The sequence below is a fragment of the Neofelis nebulosa genome, chromosome 8, assembly GCF_028018385.1.
Source record: "Neofelis nebulosa isolate mNeoNeb1 chromosome 8, mNeoNeb1.pri, whole genome shotgun sequence".
Classification (NCBI taxonomy): Eukaryota; Metazoa; Chordata; class Mammalia; order Carnivora; family Felidae; genus Neofelis; species Neofelis nebulosa.
The window spans coordinates 112026319-112043101 of record NC_080789.1 but is presented as its reverse complement, the minus strand read 5'-3'; the positions used below and the strand labels follow the sequence as shown (position 1 = coordinate 112043101).

The following is a 16783-nucleotide window of genomic DNA, read 5'->3' as shown; positions in this document are numbered from 1 at the left end:
ATCTTACATTTTGTGAATTCAAGTCCCACATCAGGCTCTGTGCTGTCAGCTGAGAGCCTGGAGCCTGCTTTGGATTCTGTGTCTCCCTCTGTCTGCCCTTCCCCTGATCTCTCTCTCTCTCTTAAAAATGAATAAACTCCAAAAAAAAAAAATCATTCTGATGGCTGTGAGGAGGATAAACTGGAACAGGGATATGGGCAGATAAATAAGAGGGATTCAACAAATACACAAAAGGGATAAGGGAGAATAAAGAATCAAGAATTGCTTAATACTGTACTTTGTGTATAGTAGATACACAATAGACATGTGTTGAACTAATTTATTCTGGCTCCAATTCTGAGGAAAATGTATATAGAAAAATATTTACTAAACTTTAAAAAAAAGTGCATAGCTGAGAGCAAGAATCCTTTTGCTATGTCTTGTCATAAGGCGAATAAAACTGATTATGCAATGGACAGATGGTGCAACAAGATATAAAATGAAATTAGCAATGATGCAACCCAGATGGAAATGAGGGAAAGGTCAATATGTTAAAGGTCAAAGGAATTTGGCTCCATCTTGTCTTGTTTCATAAAGGGCTAAGGTCACAGCTTGGGGGCTCTCACTGCAGGGAAGTTGTCAGACTATTCGCTGTGCTGAAGAACCAAATACTCACCCAGGGTTGTTCAAAGCTATAGGTACGTCGCCGATCTTCTACATCTTCATCCTGCTTTGCTTGCTGAAATTCTTGCCGTAGACGCTGTATCCGATCATGGTTGCTAGGAGTTGATCTGTTGCTAAAAGAGAGAAGGGGCAAGAATGAACTCCCTTCAGAGATACAATCTGTGAATGGCAGTTGCTAGGGGAAAAAAAATGGCAGCTTGCTGTGAGAGGACACTGTTTAAGAGGAAGTGAATTTATAAAACAATATTTGGGCATTTAAAAGAAGTTTTCATTTTGTTCTTATGATTAAGACTTACTGAAGTTATTTCAGGCAGATATTCAAGAGGGCAAGCGGTATTTTTAGACATTCCTTTTTTATGCGGTATTTTAAAAGCCTCATTTCCTTTCTGTAATCTGACAAGGTGTTGGCAGCCAAATTTTTTTGGAAAGGACATTGCATTACAAATCAGAAATACCAGGGTCCTGTCCTAGCTTCCTCCACCTTCTTAGACGAAGGCACTTAATTTGAGTTGTGGGATTTTTTCATACATATGAAGTGGACATAATAATCACTTTTTCTCTGAATATCATACTTGCAACAATCAAGTAAGGTGACAGCATACACTGTAGCCTTACAAATGTGCAGTATTGTTTTCATAATGCCATGATACAAAGTTCCTATTTAGGAGTTATCAAAGGTTTATACACAAAATGCAGTTTCTTACAGCATAAATGAAAAACATTTTAAAAATAACTTTGGATGGTAGTTGGATTTCATCAGTTATTTAATAGTAATGTTGCCTTTTTTTTTTTTTTTTAAAGTAGGCTCTGCCCCCAGCATGGAGCCCAATGCCAGGCTTGAACTCATGACCCTGAGACCAAGAACTGAGCTGATATCAAGAGTCAGATGCTTAACCGACTGAGCCACCCAGGTGCCCCTGCCTTCTTCTTCTTCTTCTTCTTTTTTTTTTTTATAGTGTTAATTTGTTTTATCCTCACCAAAAGCTTGTAAGATAGGTACAGATGGTAGTATTTCTCTCTCTTCCACAGACACGTGCGCGCACATACACATGTAGAAACTGACATCCAAAGAAAATAAGTGACTTGTTTGAAGTCTCTCAGCTGACCAATGGGGAGGCGAGGCTGGAATCCAGATTATTCTGGTGTCCAGTCCAGCCCTCATTTCACTATGCCATGTTGTATCACTTAGTAAAACATATATCAGACTCCAAAGCCCCTGCTTTATAAAATCATACAGATTTTAAACACAGTATTTTGCAAGAGTTGTAGAGATGGCCAGAATCAATCTTAAATCTCATGGCACTTTTGGTCTATGTTACTCCCTGAGGACTAAGGCGCATCCTACCAGGGGATTTATTCAAGCGTATTAGGCACATGCTGTCTCCCCAAGAAAACATCAGACTCCTTGAGGACAAGAATCAAGCCTTAGATTTATCATATATACCCTCCAAACTGCTAGCAGAATGGGGAGCTGTAAACTATTAGAAGACCAAGTCTCTTCATTGAAAACATGTTGCCCTGGTTATTTGGTGTGAGTCTGAATTTTTCTGGCTGCCCACTCTCCTGGGTAATGTAATTTGAGAGATGTAGCTTGTAAAGAGAAAGTCTGTCATAGTAGAGTATATAAAAATCTCAAATTCAGGGGCGCCTGGGTGGCTCAGTCGGTTAAGCGGCCGACTTCGGCTCAGGTCATGATCTTGCGGTCCATGAGTTCGAGTTCTGCGTCGGGCTCTGTGCTGACAGCTCAGAGCCTGGAGCCTGTTTCAGATTCTGTGTCTCCCTCTCTCTCTGCCCCTCCCCTGTTCATGCTCTGTCTCTCTCTGTCTCAAAAATAAATAAACGTTAAAAAAAAAATCTGAAATTCGTATATGTCTTGACATAATTCTATGCCTTTTGAAGAATTCCAAAGACTTAAAAATCGCAAATTGAAAATATTTGCATATAGAACCACAATATTAATGTCTTCCAAGAATATGGGATAATCATTTAAACCAGGGGGTAGATCCCTATCACCTTTATGTTTCTATTAATTTCATTAGAGCTTCTGGAACATCCTGTCAATACTTTCAATTTGATTATTTTCCCAGTCAATAAAAGCTTGCCTTCCCTTTGTTCTTCCGACAAATATTTTGAACTGATTGCCCTAAGAACATTAAAGGTTAATGGGCCTATAAAATGTGCTACTTGGCATGATGCTTCAGTCTACATTTGTATACAGCTTAAAAGTGCCCCTCCATACTCTTAAGCAGGTTGTTACTGGCTTTTACTTTTTAAAATTTTTTGTTTATTTATTTTTGAGACAGAGAGAAACAGAGCATGAGTGGGGGAGGAACAGAGAGAGAGGGAGACACAGAATCTGAAGCAGGCTCCAGGCTTTGAGCCGTCAGCACAGATCCCGATGCGGGGCTCAAACTCACAGACCGTGAGATCATGACCTGAGCTGAAGTTGGACGCTTAACCAACTGAGCCACTCAGGCGCCCCAAGGTTGTTAATTGGCTTTTAAAAAACATATATGGCAGCTTATAGTTTTGAACACAATGATTTTCAATAAAGGCTTCTCAATGTTAACACCCAATCTCTGGAACTCCTTGCTCTCCATGTGAAACAGTGGTAGTATAGGCATGAAGACAGTTCATAAGACAGGAAAGTGAGCATTCATTAACCTCATTGCCATTTCTCCAACTGTGTCTTTTTGTTCCTGGAATACTTCTTCATAGCTTCTAATAGAAGGATTATAGGAGGCTTGACTGAAGAAGTATTTTATAGGTCTAACTAGAAATATTTCCTATTATTTTCATGTACCATTGCGAATTTTAACCCTATAATTATTAAGTTCATGAAGTCCAAGCCATTGATGAAAATTGATGTCCTACTATTTATAGTTAATTGAAAGTGCAAATCTCCCAACAAGGGAAGTTGACCCAGTGTCCTTAATTCTAAATTCTGGTGACCTTGATGTTTTTCACAGTATAAGCCAAGTTCTGGAAGTCACTTTTGCCCTTATTTCAAATCTCAGCAGCTGGTGATACACTGCTTCACTCTTTTTTCTTTTGCTTCCTTTCTTCCTCTGCTCTAGAGAATGGCAACCAACTTGCCTAAGACTAGCAAAGCCACTCTAAGGGCTGAAATTGAAAAACAGGCTGCAATGTTTTTCATGATTGATGATGACTTCCAAAGACTGGGAGACCATCAAGCATCCTTGGGGGACACCAGTTGGCAGCCTGAAGGTGAAATCCTGGCTTCAAGAATGAAACCATTGCAACTGCTCACTCTGTTTCTCAGGCCAGTCTACAACAGGCCAATAATTCACATTCGGACTTCTAAAGTTCTTGGTTAGCTCTTCTGCCAAGACAGCCAAAGGAAATTTTAAATATTCATTAGCATTAGTGGCTAATCCCTACACATCCCAATCAACTTATATTTAGGTTCGTTGCCAACTTCCAGTTGGTCATTATTTTTGTGTGCGTGATGAGTATAATAGAGATACCATGAATCGATCAGATGAGTGAGAGAGACAATTCAACTTAATGACAAGCCACTAAGTCATAATTTCTACAGAAAGGAGGGATGAAGAGAGGAATTATAGAGATGCTTTATTTTTTATAAAGAATCCACACAGACAGACATAAGACAATTGAAGTCTAACACTAATTCAGCCTTCCCTTGCACATTGTTTTTTTAGTTTTAGTCCCGCTGGAATTTTCTTTTATACTTTTGTGTGTGTGTGTGTGTGTGTGTGTGTGTGTGTGTGTTTATATATAAATTTTACACTAAGTGCAGAGGGTTTGTTTTGGTTCAGTGATATCTGGGAGTCTTTCTGACAGCACTGGCTCACACACTACAGAGATTCCTAATCCGGCATGCGCAGTGCAGCCCTGAATGATATGGAACTCAAATCTTTCTCATCCATAATTACCATGGTGATTGTACCCTCTCCTGGTAGAGGTAGATCACACAGAGGACTAGGCTCTGCAGCCTTCAGAATGGACCACTGCAATGTGCTTTGCAAAAGTAGCTGAGCATACCAATTCATGCTAACTGCAGCAAGGATCCTATTTGCAGGTAAGGGCCAAATCCTGTCCTGCACCTGTGCTCCACAGGACATGCTATCCAACCATCTCCTTAGGTACAGTGAATGAGAAGAGAAACGTCAACAGTCATGCTCGTGTATACATAGTATGTGTATGAGACTCATCCAGAGTGCTTGTTTAAACCTGCTGATCGACTGAGACTCACCTAGAGAGATTCTGATTCAGGCAGTCTTGTGCAGGTCCTGGGCATCAGTATATTTTTAAAAGCACTGCAGGTGGTATATGGACAGTACTTTGAAAACAATTCAGCCTGCAAACTTCATGGCTGGGACAAATTCCAATGCCTATGGGGCAGTTAACTAAAGAGTGAACGAAACTTGATGGCTGTGGCAGTACCCATGTACATTCTATAACAAATGGGAGTAATATGCTAGGTCTAGAAAGGGAGACCCTTACTCGGTCCCAGTAGATTGCTGTCCTGAAGGGATGTGAGCCTGGTGTTGCCTTCTAATTTTTTTTTTTTTTTTTAAAGAGAAGTCAGAACTATAGTTTTCTCCCCTGCTGCCCAAATTTTTAATGTTGGCTTACTTTATTTTTTTGGTCCTATGCGAGACAAAACAAAAACCAAATACCAAACAGGTCTGTGGCCAGCTAACTTGCAACCTCTATTTTGTATTCTGTAGATGTTGCCTGTTTTATATGTTGCTTTTCTAGGCTATTTACTTCCACTGCACCAAGATAAGGTCAGTGATCCCCTAGTAACAGGCCCAAGAAACAACTATTTTTTAAAAAAGACAACTCAGCATTGTCCATATAGTCCTGCCTCTCCTAAATTGTTTGCTCCTTCTGATCTAAGCCTGGGTATATTGCCCTACAGGCTTGAATTCTGACCTATCTTTCCAGAGGAGCATATGCTGAGAGAGAGGAGTTTGTGATGTGACTGATTAATTCTTTATGGACTAAAAATACCTTAACATTTGCATTTTTAATTATGCAAAAGGAATCTGGAAAACTGGAACAGAGGCCATAGCTTGAAGAGCCAGAATTCAATAGTAGGGATAACCAGAAGGTACCATCTTGGTACACACTATCTTTTCTGCACGAAGAAGAAAAACATGAAAGGGAAGGGAGAAGGTAGACAGAAGGGAGAGAACGAACTGAGCCAGGCTTTCCATGGTGCCCAGAAGGGAGAAATGATTAAGATCTCTAGTATAAGAAAAGAGAGGAAGGTAAATTTACTCATATCTTTCTTCCTGTAATATCCTCTCGTTTCCTTTCCATCTTCTGATTCTTCCAGCAAACACTGTTTCAGAGTGTTTATAACTTACCTCCACATGTGTTTCTCTTTCTTAAGCTCATGCCTTCATCACAATCATTTAACACATATATATTCTGTATGTCACGTCCCTGCGGCAGGGTAAACAGATCTGCAAATATTTGTAATGGACAGACTTCAAAGTGGCCCCATGATCTCCGCCTCCAGGTATTTGCATCTTTGTCCAACGCCCTCCCTGCCCCATACCTGGCCCCCACCACTGAGTGTGGGCAGGGCCTGTGACTTGCTTCTATCCAGTGAACTGTGGCAAAGGTCAAGGAATGGATATGATTACATTTGTGTGATTATATAAGAATGCAGTGTCCATCTTGCAAGTCCTTATCTCTTTTCTGGCTTTGAAGAAGAGAGCCGCCCTGAATCCTACAGCTGTAAAGAACAGACTACTGTCAACAACTCCAGGAGCAGGGAAGCAAATGCTTCCCTAGTGGAGCCCTCCAGTGAGAACCCAGCCTGGCTCACCCTTTGATTGCACCTGGATGAGACCCTGAGCACAGGATTCAGCTGAGCCATTGCTGGATCATAGAAACTGATCCATAGGATCTGATATAATAAGCTGTTAAGCCTGTGTTAACTTGTTATGCATCAATTGAACTAATACCCATTGATGTTGGCCTTGGCCATGTGTCTTGATTTGGCCCACAGGATGTTAGCGGATGTGATGCAAATGGGGGTTTGAAATGTGATTGCACAGTGGATCTGCTTTCTTGTGTTCCACTGCAACAAAAGACAACAGAAAGATAACTCTAAGCCTCCTTCCCTTAAACACGCACATGCACACACACCCCCCCCCCCCACCACTATCACATCACCTTAGACAATGTTGGGGGAGGGAGGTTGTACATACTTATTAAATGAAATAAAGTAGCCTAGAAAGCACAAAGACCTATGCCCTACCCACTGTTGCAAAAACATGTTGGTTAGAAGAGCAGAATATAAGAGAGGAATCGTATTTTATGAATGAGTTTTACCACTACCACTTATATGGTTAGTCACTCCAAAGTTCTAGCCTCTGAGAAAAATTGCAGAAAGTAAATACTATTGCAGAAGATGTCCCTGAAAGATGGTTACTGCCAGATCTTAACACATGAAACCAATCAAATGTGCTTTGCACTGAGCACCAGTATATAGCCAAGAATGCTCCAATAGAAATCTACCCAATTGCTTAGAGTGACTCCTTAGGTCATTCTCCCCATCACTTCACTCAAAATGCCCGTTCTGGCTCTGTGATCTCCAAAAATTAGTCCTCATGAAACCCAAAGCAATGTGGGTGTTTTCTTAGGGTCTGGTGAAAATAGACCTGCCAACCAGGTCATTCGGTAAAACTGAACTCAAGGGCTCACTCCTTGTTTCTCTTCCTGGTAGAGATTGGTGACCTGCCAGGATCTGACACGACTTATGAGGAGATATTCCTGGTTCAAAACTGGCTTTACTTAGTCTACCCAGAATTCAGGACTTAGCACATGTCCCTCATATCCCCCATTAACTAAAGAACAGGCACACACAGTAAAGATTTTGTTAACCATATCAGCTTATATCCTCGGCCTTTTCATTTTTGCTACATACCCCTCAGCCATAGCAATTTACTTTTTGGCCTAAGTACAAAATTCTATCCCAAATGCTACTGAATTTCACACCTGCACTTGGCATCCAATTACCAGAAATGCAGAAGGACATTATTCTTTTCCCAATTAAAAAAAATAAAGAGTTAATTTCCAAATTCTGAGATCCTGGATATCATGCAACTCCACACTCGCAGCTTATTCCCGTTGAGGTATTTCCAGCACTCCCTCAGGCGTCACATGCGTACACCAGAGGGGGACCCTAGAGCTTTGCTGCTTAAGGAACTATTTCTTCTCCACCTGCTAGCGCTTCAATGTCCTACCGTCTCCCAGACTCTGGGATTTTGCAATCAAGACGTCTGAAACATCAGTATGGTCTGCATCCCAGCACACTTAGGAAGGAGAAGATAGTAAGTTAAAGCTTCCAGGACACCGCTTATTACAAGTAGAGACCATGTTTTCCTGAACTCTGGCTCTTCTGAGCCTTTGATGATGTCTTTAGATAACTCAACCTTCACAGGATGTCCCTATGTTTTGGTCCACTTATTTCAGGGAAATGTATCTCTTTTTTGATTTCCTTGGTAGGTCCACAAACAAAAAGACTAAAGATCTACTACATTGTATAAACAACCCTTCAAGTTTAGCATTACTTTTCAAAATATTTTCACTAGAGAAAAATTAAAGCACCTTTCCCTTCTTTGTCCAATTCCTTATTCTCCTTGCATCCCTAGAAAAGGGCAGACTTTTCATCCCTTTATTCATATCAACAGCAAGTCTACAATTCAGCTATTTCATGGATGTCACTTGAAACAGACACCAGGGCTGGAGAAGGCAAAAAGTGACACTGGAGAAAACATATGTAGGGCAGAACTGTCACATAGTTTTAGAAACAGGCAGCCAGCAATGACCACAAGCGTCTCAGATCATTAAGCAATGTCTTACTGTGATGTCATGCTCGGATGTACAGAGTTGTAATCCTTTCAAAACAGACAGATTGTCAGCATGATAAAGTGGATACAAACAAGTTCCTGAACAGTGTTGGGGGGAGAAATGTCACTGAACGAGAAAGGGATGGTAGCACGACTACTAGGGGCTGGTGTCATTTAGAGACTACAGGTACACCACATTCTTCTCCCTTAGTGATTTCTCTCTACTGATTAGCAATTCCATAAACTATTCCTGATCTTGTAATCGCCAGACAAATAGTTATAATCTACAGATGTCAGAACTGAGTTCTTAATTGCTGTAAATTAGTGAGCAAACACAGGTTTCTCATTAAACCCATTACACCCCGTATGTTAAAATGGAAAACTTGTCATGTGTTTTCTTTCTTGGCACTCAAATCAGGAGCATTCTTCGTAAAACCCTAGGTACAGAGAAGCAGAGTGATACTGCCAGGGAGTGTGTGGCTGGATCCTGTTCCTGAAGGTGTATTTATTCCTGGGGTAAAAACCTTCCAATGGCAATGGCTTTGTTGACTGAGTTTTAATGATGAGCTACATTGCACCTCCATCTTTGTTTTCTTAAGATGGAGTAAAGTGGTGTCACCCCTCCGTGAAGGCTTTTGCTTTTCTAGGAGGAACCTAGAGTGCTTCCTCCCACAGCACTTGGGTTTGCCTCCTGTTACTTGTGCAGGTGAAAAAGCACAAATTGATAGATTAAAAGGGATGGGAGGAAGGAGCAGACCGAAATACTGTGAAAAAGCATAGCTGAATTTTCATATTAGGTAAGCATTAGTCTTCTGGCTAAGAAGACTAGGGCTTTCTACTCTGGCTCTCTCTCTCAGACTGGAAGATTTATGAGAAATGGGGGAAAGGCTGGGAGGGTTAAACCAAGAAATGTATCAATTACTAAACTACAAATAAAAATAGCTCCTCTGCACAAGCTTCATTAAGTTTTATCAGCAAGTATCTTGGGGTTTTACACTCAAACCACAGGTCATAAATTCACAGTAAATCCCCCATATGTTCACCAAACACCTGAATTCAATTTCTCTTCTGGTTGTGAAGCAGGAATATGGTGCCCCAATTAATTATGCATGCAAAGTTAGTTTCTAACAAGGGGAGATTTTTTTTTCAATGCTGATGGGTATTTATAACATCTGAAATTTTGGGATAGAGGTTTATTCAATCTTAGCAATTTTATACTGGCACATAGGTATAAATTCTCTTCTGGGTTTGAACAGTGAAGAAATAAAGTTGGTAAACACTTTGTTATAATGTTTGCAGTTTTCTATAGATAATCTCAGACATTTGTGAGATGTGACGATGATCTTAATATTTACTTTGAGGTTTTTAGATAAATGTCGCTGCAGGTATGTACAAATCACTATGAATTATAGAGAAAGTCTAAAGTGAGGCTAACTGGCTATATTTATATGTGTCTATATGTACATGTGAAATTAGCTACTTAGGAAATATCATGTCATTTTCAGTTTATTTTCACAGTTTTGCTCATCATCTGTAATATGGAAAGAATTATAAGAAACTTATGCAAATCCCAAAGGCACTCACTTTCCTCAGCTGATAAAATTCATTTTCAGATTTTGACACCCATGATTTGTTGTCCATTTCACACCAATTTCAGTATAATAAATCATAACAAATTAAAAACATACAGCTATGTTCTCTGGGTTAAAAAGGTAGTCACCAAAGCTGTTAAGACAGCATTTGCTTCTGATGTGATGAGTCACACAGAGGGTCACCTCTCTGCATCAGAAAGACTCAAGCCTGGATCTCACCCTGGGTCCCAGTGTGGTCATTTGGTAACAGGGCTATCATTTTATAAGCAGCAAAATCTCAGGAATGTACCCCTCGCCCCATTTTATTACTATCATCACTCTTCCTTATTAGCCTGTCACTGGTCTCAGGCAGGAGTGAGAAAAATTTAGCTTTACTCTTTCGAGGGGAGTTCCTCCAGCTACAAAGAACACACACGTGCAGAGACATACATAATTTCAGGACCCAACAATAAATACACAGAAAAAGACATTCTATTGTGAGCCCGAGGTCATGTTTCCTGACTAGTAAATTTCACAGAAATAATCCAAGCTGTTTTCTACCCCAAAAGATTGCAAAATCTATTGCAGTCACACCTTCAGTGAGGCATTTGCTTAAAACTTGGCACAAAGTAATACTATTTCACAGGCTTTAAAAGACTACCAAAGAAAAACTAATTATCAAAGTTTTCGTTTCAGAAATCACATTCTCATAAAACTTCCCAACAAATGAACTTTGAATATCATGAGCCCAAACGTTAGAGCCTAATACCCCAGAGATGGTTGGAGAAGCCAGACTAAACCTCCCGAGGCCCCTAGAGGAGAGTGGGCAAGGGCAGTGGAGAGCAGTGAGTCTTCCTCACTCCCTAGTAAGCTACTCTACGTGCCTTGAAAGGAATAAATGTTTTCCAGGTAAACTCATGAATTTAAACACATTCTTGAAAATAAAATGTTATTGCCTATAAGAAAACACATATGTCATTTCTCTGCACAATGCAAGACGCTGTTGTAATTTGGGGCTAATGCCCCAAGTGTACTTACTTTTCGTAGATCGTGTGATTTTCAGAAACTGTCTAATAAACGGCAAGGACATATATAAGGTATTCTAATAGGTTAGAGAGTTGAAGGAAGTTTATGGATTATGCTATTCTTTCAATAAAACCACTGGGGATATAAAGGTTAGCCAGTTGTGACCCACAGCTGAAGCCTGTGCTTCTAACGAAAATATACATTTGTGTGTCTGAATAAAGAGCAAAGGAATTCAACATTATAAGTGAAAATTCTGGAGAATGAAAAGAAGAATGAAAATCAGGAGTACATTATGAAAATTTGAAATAAAACAGCAATGGAAATTCAATTACAAAACCTGATGGGTTTTGATGACAAAATAAAACGATTATCATGTTCCTTTTCATATTAGAGAGGTTTTATCATACAAGCATAGAAACTAATTATAGAACCATTATTTTAATTCTTTAATCATGAAATGATTACATAGAATTCAAGGATAACATTCTTTTGGTTTTTGCATTCTCTGTCTTTAATGACAGCATAATTGCAAAATACTATACAAAACTAAGCTATGTTTTTTTTTTTTTTGAAGATAAAAATTCCAATGCAATACAGTGCTTAATGCTCAAGTCAATTCTAAATTATGGATAAATTCTATATGGCTTTCCTGAAATGATTTAAAGTGGAAAATAATGTAATAGGAGATATAGTGCCTGTGATTTTGTGACTGGCTAACTCTGAAAGGTTTTTGAAAACTAGAATAAAAGCAGAAACATACACTTACTGGTTTTCTAAAAAAACAGACATTGAATGTGCCCAAATGAAGAGTTTATACATATCATTGATTTTAAAACATTTTTAAAGATCATTGGAATACTTCTACTGACTGATAGTTTTTTTTTTACATCTATTTATGTTCTTAATTAACATCATAATTAATTAGCTAATAATTTTCTAGGTTTTTATTAAATTCACGATTTGGCCATGTCCCAACTTACAAATAATTTACCTGGATAAAGGAAATAAATGAGATGGAAACATCAATCAGTTTCACTTCCCATTTCATGTTTAGTTAAACTGTAATGAGAAACACAAAAAGTGTGACCATGTTGATTTGGAATTATTGACAAATTCCGAAAATTGCTTACATCATTGTTTTGTAAATTACACTTTTTCAAAGTAAAACTTGCATATACATAGTTGATGTTTTTAAACACTAGAAGTCTTAAAAGATTCTTCTGCTTCCTCACCTCTTGTCCCTCTGTCTACCCAGTCCCAAGATAAACACTTTTAAAGCTTTTCACTGTTTTTCTACAATAATCCTTTTTAATTCAACCTAAGATACTCAGCCCAGATCAATCATAATTCCTGGTTTGTGATACAGTTTGCTGATGATTCTTGCATGGATCACTTTCTTCCATACAGTTAGTGATTTTTAATACTGTACTCAATATTATTAAAAGTAAATTACACAAAAAGTTTTATTACACAAAACAAAAGCTAGGGATTTAACAAACTCTCATATCTAACTAAATACCTCTGGTATTTCACTACATATTTCTTTTTTTAAATTTAAATGTTTATTTATTTTGAGAGAGAGAGTGAGAGAGAGAGAGAGAGAGAGAGAGTGAGGAGGAGTGGGGAAGAGAGAGGGAGAGACAGAGAATCCCAAGCAGGCTCCATGCTGCCAGCACAGAGCCCAATGTGGGGCTTGAACCCACAACCTGTGAGATCAGGACTGGAGCCACAATCAAGAGTCGGACACTTACTCAGCACAACTGAGCCACCCAGGTGTGCTGCTGTTTTTTTTAATTTAAATTCAAGTGGTTTACCATATATTTAATAATAGTTTCAGGAATTGCATTTAGTGATTCATCACTCACATATAACATCCAGTGTTCATCCCAACAAGTGCCCTCCTTAATGCGCATCACCCATTTAGCCCATCCTCCCACCCAACACCCCTCCAGCACCCTCAGTTTGTTCTCTGTATTTAAGAGTCTCTGATGGTTTGCCTCCCCCCCTCTTTTTTTTAATCTTATTTTTTTCCCATCCCCTATGTTCATCTGTTGTGTTTCTTAAATTTTACATATGAGTGAAATCATATATTTGTCTTTCTCTGGCTGGCTTATTTTGTTTAGCATAATACTCTCTAGTTCCATCCACTTTGTTGCAAATGGCAAGATTTCATTTTTCTTTTTGATCACTGAGCAATATTCCATTGTGTGTGTGTGTGTGTGTGTGTGTGTGTGTGTGTGTGTATTCATTCATCAGTTGATGGATATTCACTACATATTTCTGAACAATTTTAAACATTATCTGTTGACTTCCTATGAAGGTAGAGAAAGCATTTGCTTGCTTGCACACTGCAATTCCAATGTTATCTCCCACATCCTCCTGAGTAATAGCACAGCTTTTAAATAAATTTTTTGTATTAACACTATTTATATAAATATTGTTCATTACTAATTCAAATGGAGCACTATGATTATATTTCCTTTCTTCTATGACATTCTTGGTTTTTCTTTTGCTTCATTTTCTTAGAGCCTATTTTTTTTCCACCCTTGATAGTCAAGCAGTTTTAAGTTCACAGCAAAATTGAGAGGAAGGTATAGAGATTTCCCAGAGACGACCTGCCCCCACACGTGTGTAGCCTCCCCCATGGTGAACATCCCCACTAATGTGGTACACTGGTTACAACTCATGAACCTACATTGATACAACATTATTTCTCAAAGTCCATAGTTACATTAGGGTCTGATCTTGTTGCTGTGTATTCTATGGGTTTGGACAAATGTATAATCACATCTATTTATCATTATAGTAACATACAGAGTATTTTCTCCATCCTAAAATCCTCTGTGCTCTGCCTATTCATCCCTTCCTCTCCCGCCTGGCCTGGAAACTACTGATCTTTTTACTGTCTCCATAGTTTTGCCTTTTCTAGAATGTCACATAATAGGAATCACATAGTAGAAACCTTTCCAGGTTGGTTTCTTTCATTTAGTAATATGTATTTAAGTTTCCTCCTGTCTTTTCATGGTTTGACGACTCATTTATTTTTAGCTCTAAATACTATTCCATTGTGTGGATATAACACAGTTTATATCCATTCACCTACTGAAGGACATCTTGATTGCTTCCAAATTTGGGTAGTTATGAATAAAACTGCTATAAGCATTTGTATGCAGGGTTTTGTGCTGACATAAATTTTTAGCTCTTTGGGGTAAATACAAAGGAGCACAAGCGCTAGATTTGTAAGTTGTGTTTAGTTTTGTAAGAAATTTACAAACTTCTGTCTTCATTTTTGCATTCCCACCAGCAATGATTGAGTTCCTGTTGCTGCACATCCTCACCAGCATTTGATGTTGTCAGATTTTGGTCATCCTCCTAGGTATGTAGTAGTATCACACGGGTGTTTTAGTTTGCGTTTCCCTGATGACACGTGATGTGAAGCATCTTTTCACACGCTTACCTGCCATCTGTGTACCTTTACTGGTGAGGTAACTCTTAAAGGCTTTGGTCCATTTGTAAAATTGGGTTGTTGGTTTTCTTATTGTTGAGTTTTAAGAGCTCTTCGTATATTTGGGATGAAAGTCTTTTATTAGATATGTCGTTTGCTAATATCCTCTCCCTCTTTATAGCCTCTTAATACAAATTTCCACATAATCAAACCTGTCATAGTTTATCCATTTCAATTTTTTTCCTGGAGCCCTTCAACTCAAGTGTTCCTTCCATGCTCCAATCTGCACTGGCTCTCTAGTTTTCTACACAGTGGAAGTTCTGGCACCTCCCTTCATCATCATCCTCGGATTTGTTAGAGGATACATTCTGTAGCTCTCTAAAAGAAGATGTATTGGAAACAAAAAACAAAACAAACAAACAAAAACCAAAAACATGTATTTTTACATGCTTCAACTATCACCACTTATTGACAGTTTGGTTAGATATAGAATTGCAGTTTGGAAACATTACCCTTCAATGTTTGAAGGTGTGGCTTGATGGTCCTTCTAGGTTCCAACATTGCTGTTGAGAAATCTAACATTCTGATTCCCAGCTCTTCATTGCATATGTGTTAAAAGGATCATCTCTTTATTTCTGTTATTCTGAAACTTCACAATGCTGCTTCCTTTTAAAATGGATTTTTCAGGGCACTAGTTAGTTCTTCAACTTAGAATCTTAAGTTCTTCAGTTCTGGAAAACTTTATTCTGTTATTTTTCTAATAATATCTCCATCATTATACCTCTTTTCTCTTTCTAGAAAACATATTAGTTATATGCTGGACCTCCCAGAATGAAATTTTGATTTTTTTCTCTCTTTCCCACTATATTAGTTTTTTCTTATGTCTCCTGTTCCCCAATAAACCTTAGAATTATTTCTGTTATTCTTTTAGAATTTATACATATAAATTACTTTTTTAGAATATTTATATATTAACACATTACATTTATATATTTTATATACAGTAATATATATGTAAATATGCATATATATGTGTGTATGTATATACTTTAAAAATATTTCTATCTATATTAACTTGAAGACTAAATTTTTAAAGCATTGGGTTTGTAATCTACAAAGCTCCAAATGTAGAGCAAATCTTATTTTTATGATTTAGCCAATTCCTCCAAACTTTTCTTCCCCAAACACATGTGCTGGCATTATACACCAAGTAGTTTTCCTTTCTTTGACATGTAATGAAATTCACAGTTTGACTTTAGATGTTTACTATACAAATTTACTCCCACTGCTCAAAGTGGTGATTATGATTTATAATTTTTAATCCTCTGTTTCAATATTTGCTGGCCTCTACTCTTAATTCTCCTGCCAAATACTGACCAGCTGCCACTTGAATCTCTTAAAAATTATCCCACTGGTGCTCATGGTAGAATGTTTCATGACTTTTTGCACAGTGCGGTCCTCGCCATAGCTACTGAAGCATAATTTGAGAATATAGGCTGAGGCTCCAGCCATCCCCACCACACACAGAGCTGATGCCATTTTCTAAGACAGAGCATAGTTCTATAGCTAATGTGTGTGAATTAATATAAGCAAACTGAACCTGGTATAAGATCCTGGAGAATCACAGTCTTAGAAGAACCAACTGATGTTCTGATTAATTAAGAGTTTGCCAAAGGTCTTTTTTGTGCGTTTGTTTTAATCCTTGAGTTTGAATATCTTTCTAGAAAGCACTAAAGTGTCTTCCATTTTGGAAAAAAGGAATAAGGGATACCACTTAAGTTTTTTAAGGGAGTTTTAAGATTCTCATGACCTTTAGTTCTCATTATTGAGTATTTGACTAGAAAAAGGAAACAACTAAGCTGAATCTTATTCCATCAACTACAGGATAATACCCAAAAGCTCTTTTGTTTTCTCACTGATTTTTTTTTTTTTCCTACAAACTCCCATAGCAGCACTTTGTAGGCATCTACCTCTTTCTCTTAAGAGTGTAACTTGCAGGGGTGCTTGCGTGGCTCAGTGGTTTGGGCATCTGACTTTGGCCCAGGTCATGATTTTGCTGGTCCCAGGTTCTAGGCCCACGTTAGGCTCTGTGCTGACAGCTCAGAGCCTGGAACCTGTTTCGGATTCTGTGTCTCCCTCTCTCTCTCTCTCTCTCTCTCTCTCTCTCTGCTCCTCCCCCACTCACACTCTGCCTCTCTCTCTCTCAAGGATGAATAAACGCT

The 16783-nt window shown here is 38.4% G+C and overlaps 1 protein-coding gene across 20 annotated transcripts in view; it reads right to left on the bottom strand.

Moving 5' to 3' along the window:
• The window catches only part of PARD3 (par-3 family cell polarity regulator), a 668338-nt gene that overhangs the window by 21634 nt on the left and 629921 nt on the right, over nt 1–16783 (bottom strand). For all 20 annotated transcript variants that reach the window (XM_058681495.1, XM_058681510.1, XM_058681501.1 and 17 more), the window contains one exon: nt 656–776. In XM_058681495.1, the coding sequence (XP_058537478.1) occupies nt 656–776 (121 nt within the window). The remainder of the gene's footprint in view (nt 1–655; nt 777–16783) is intronic.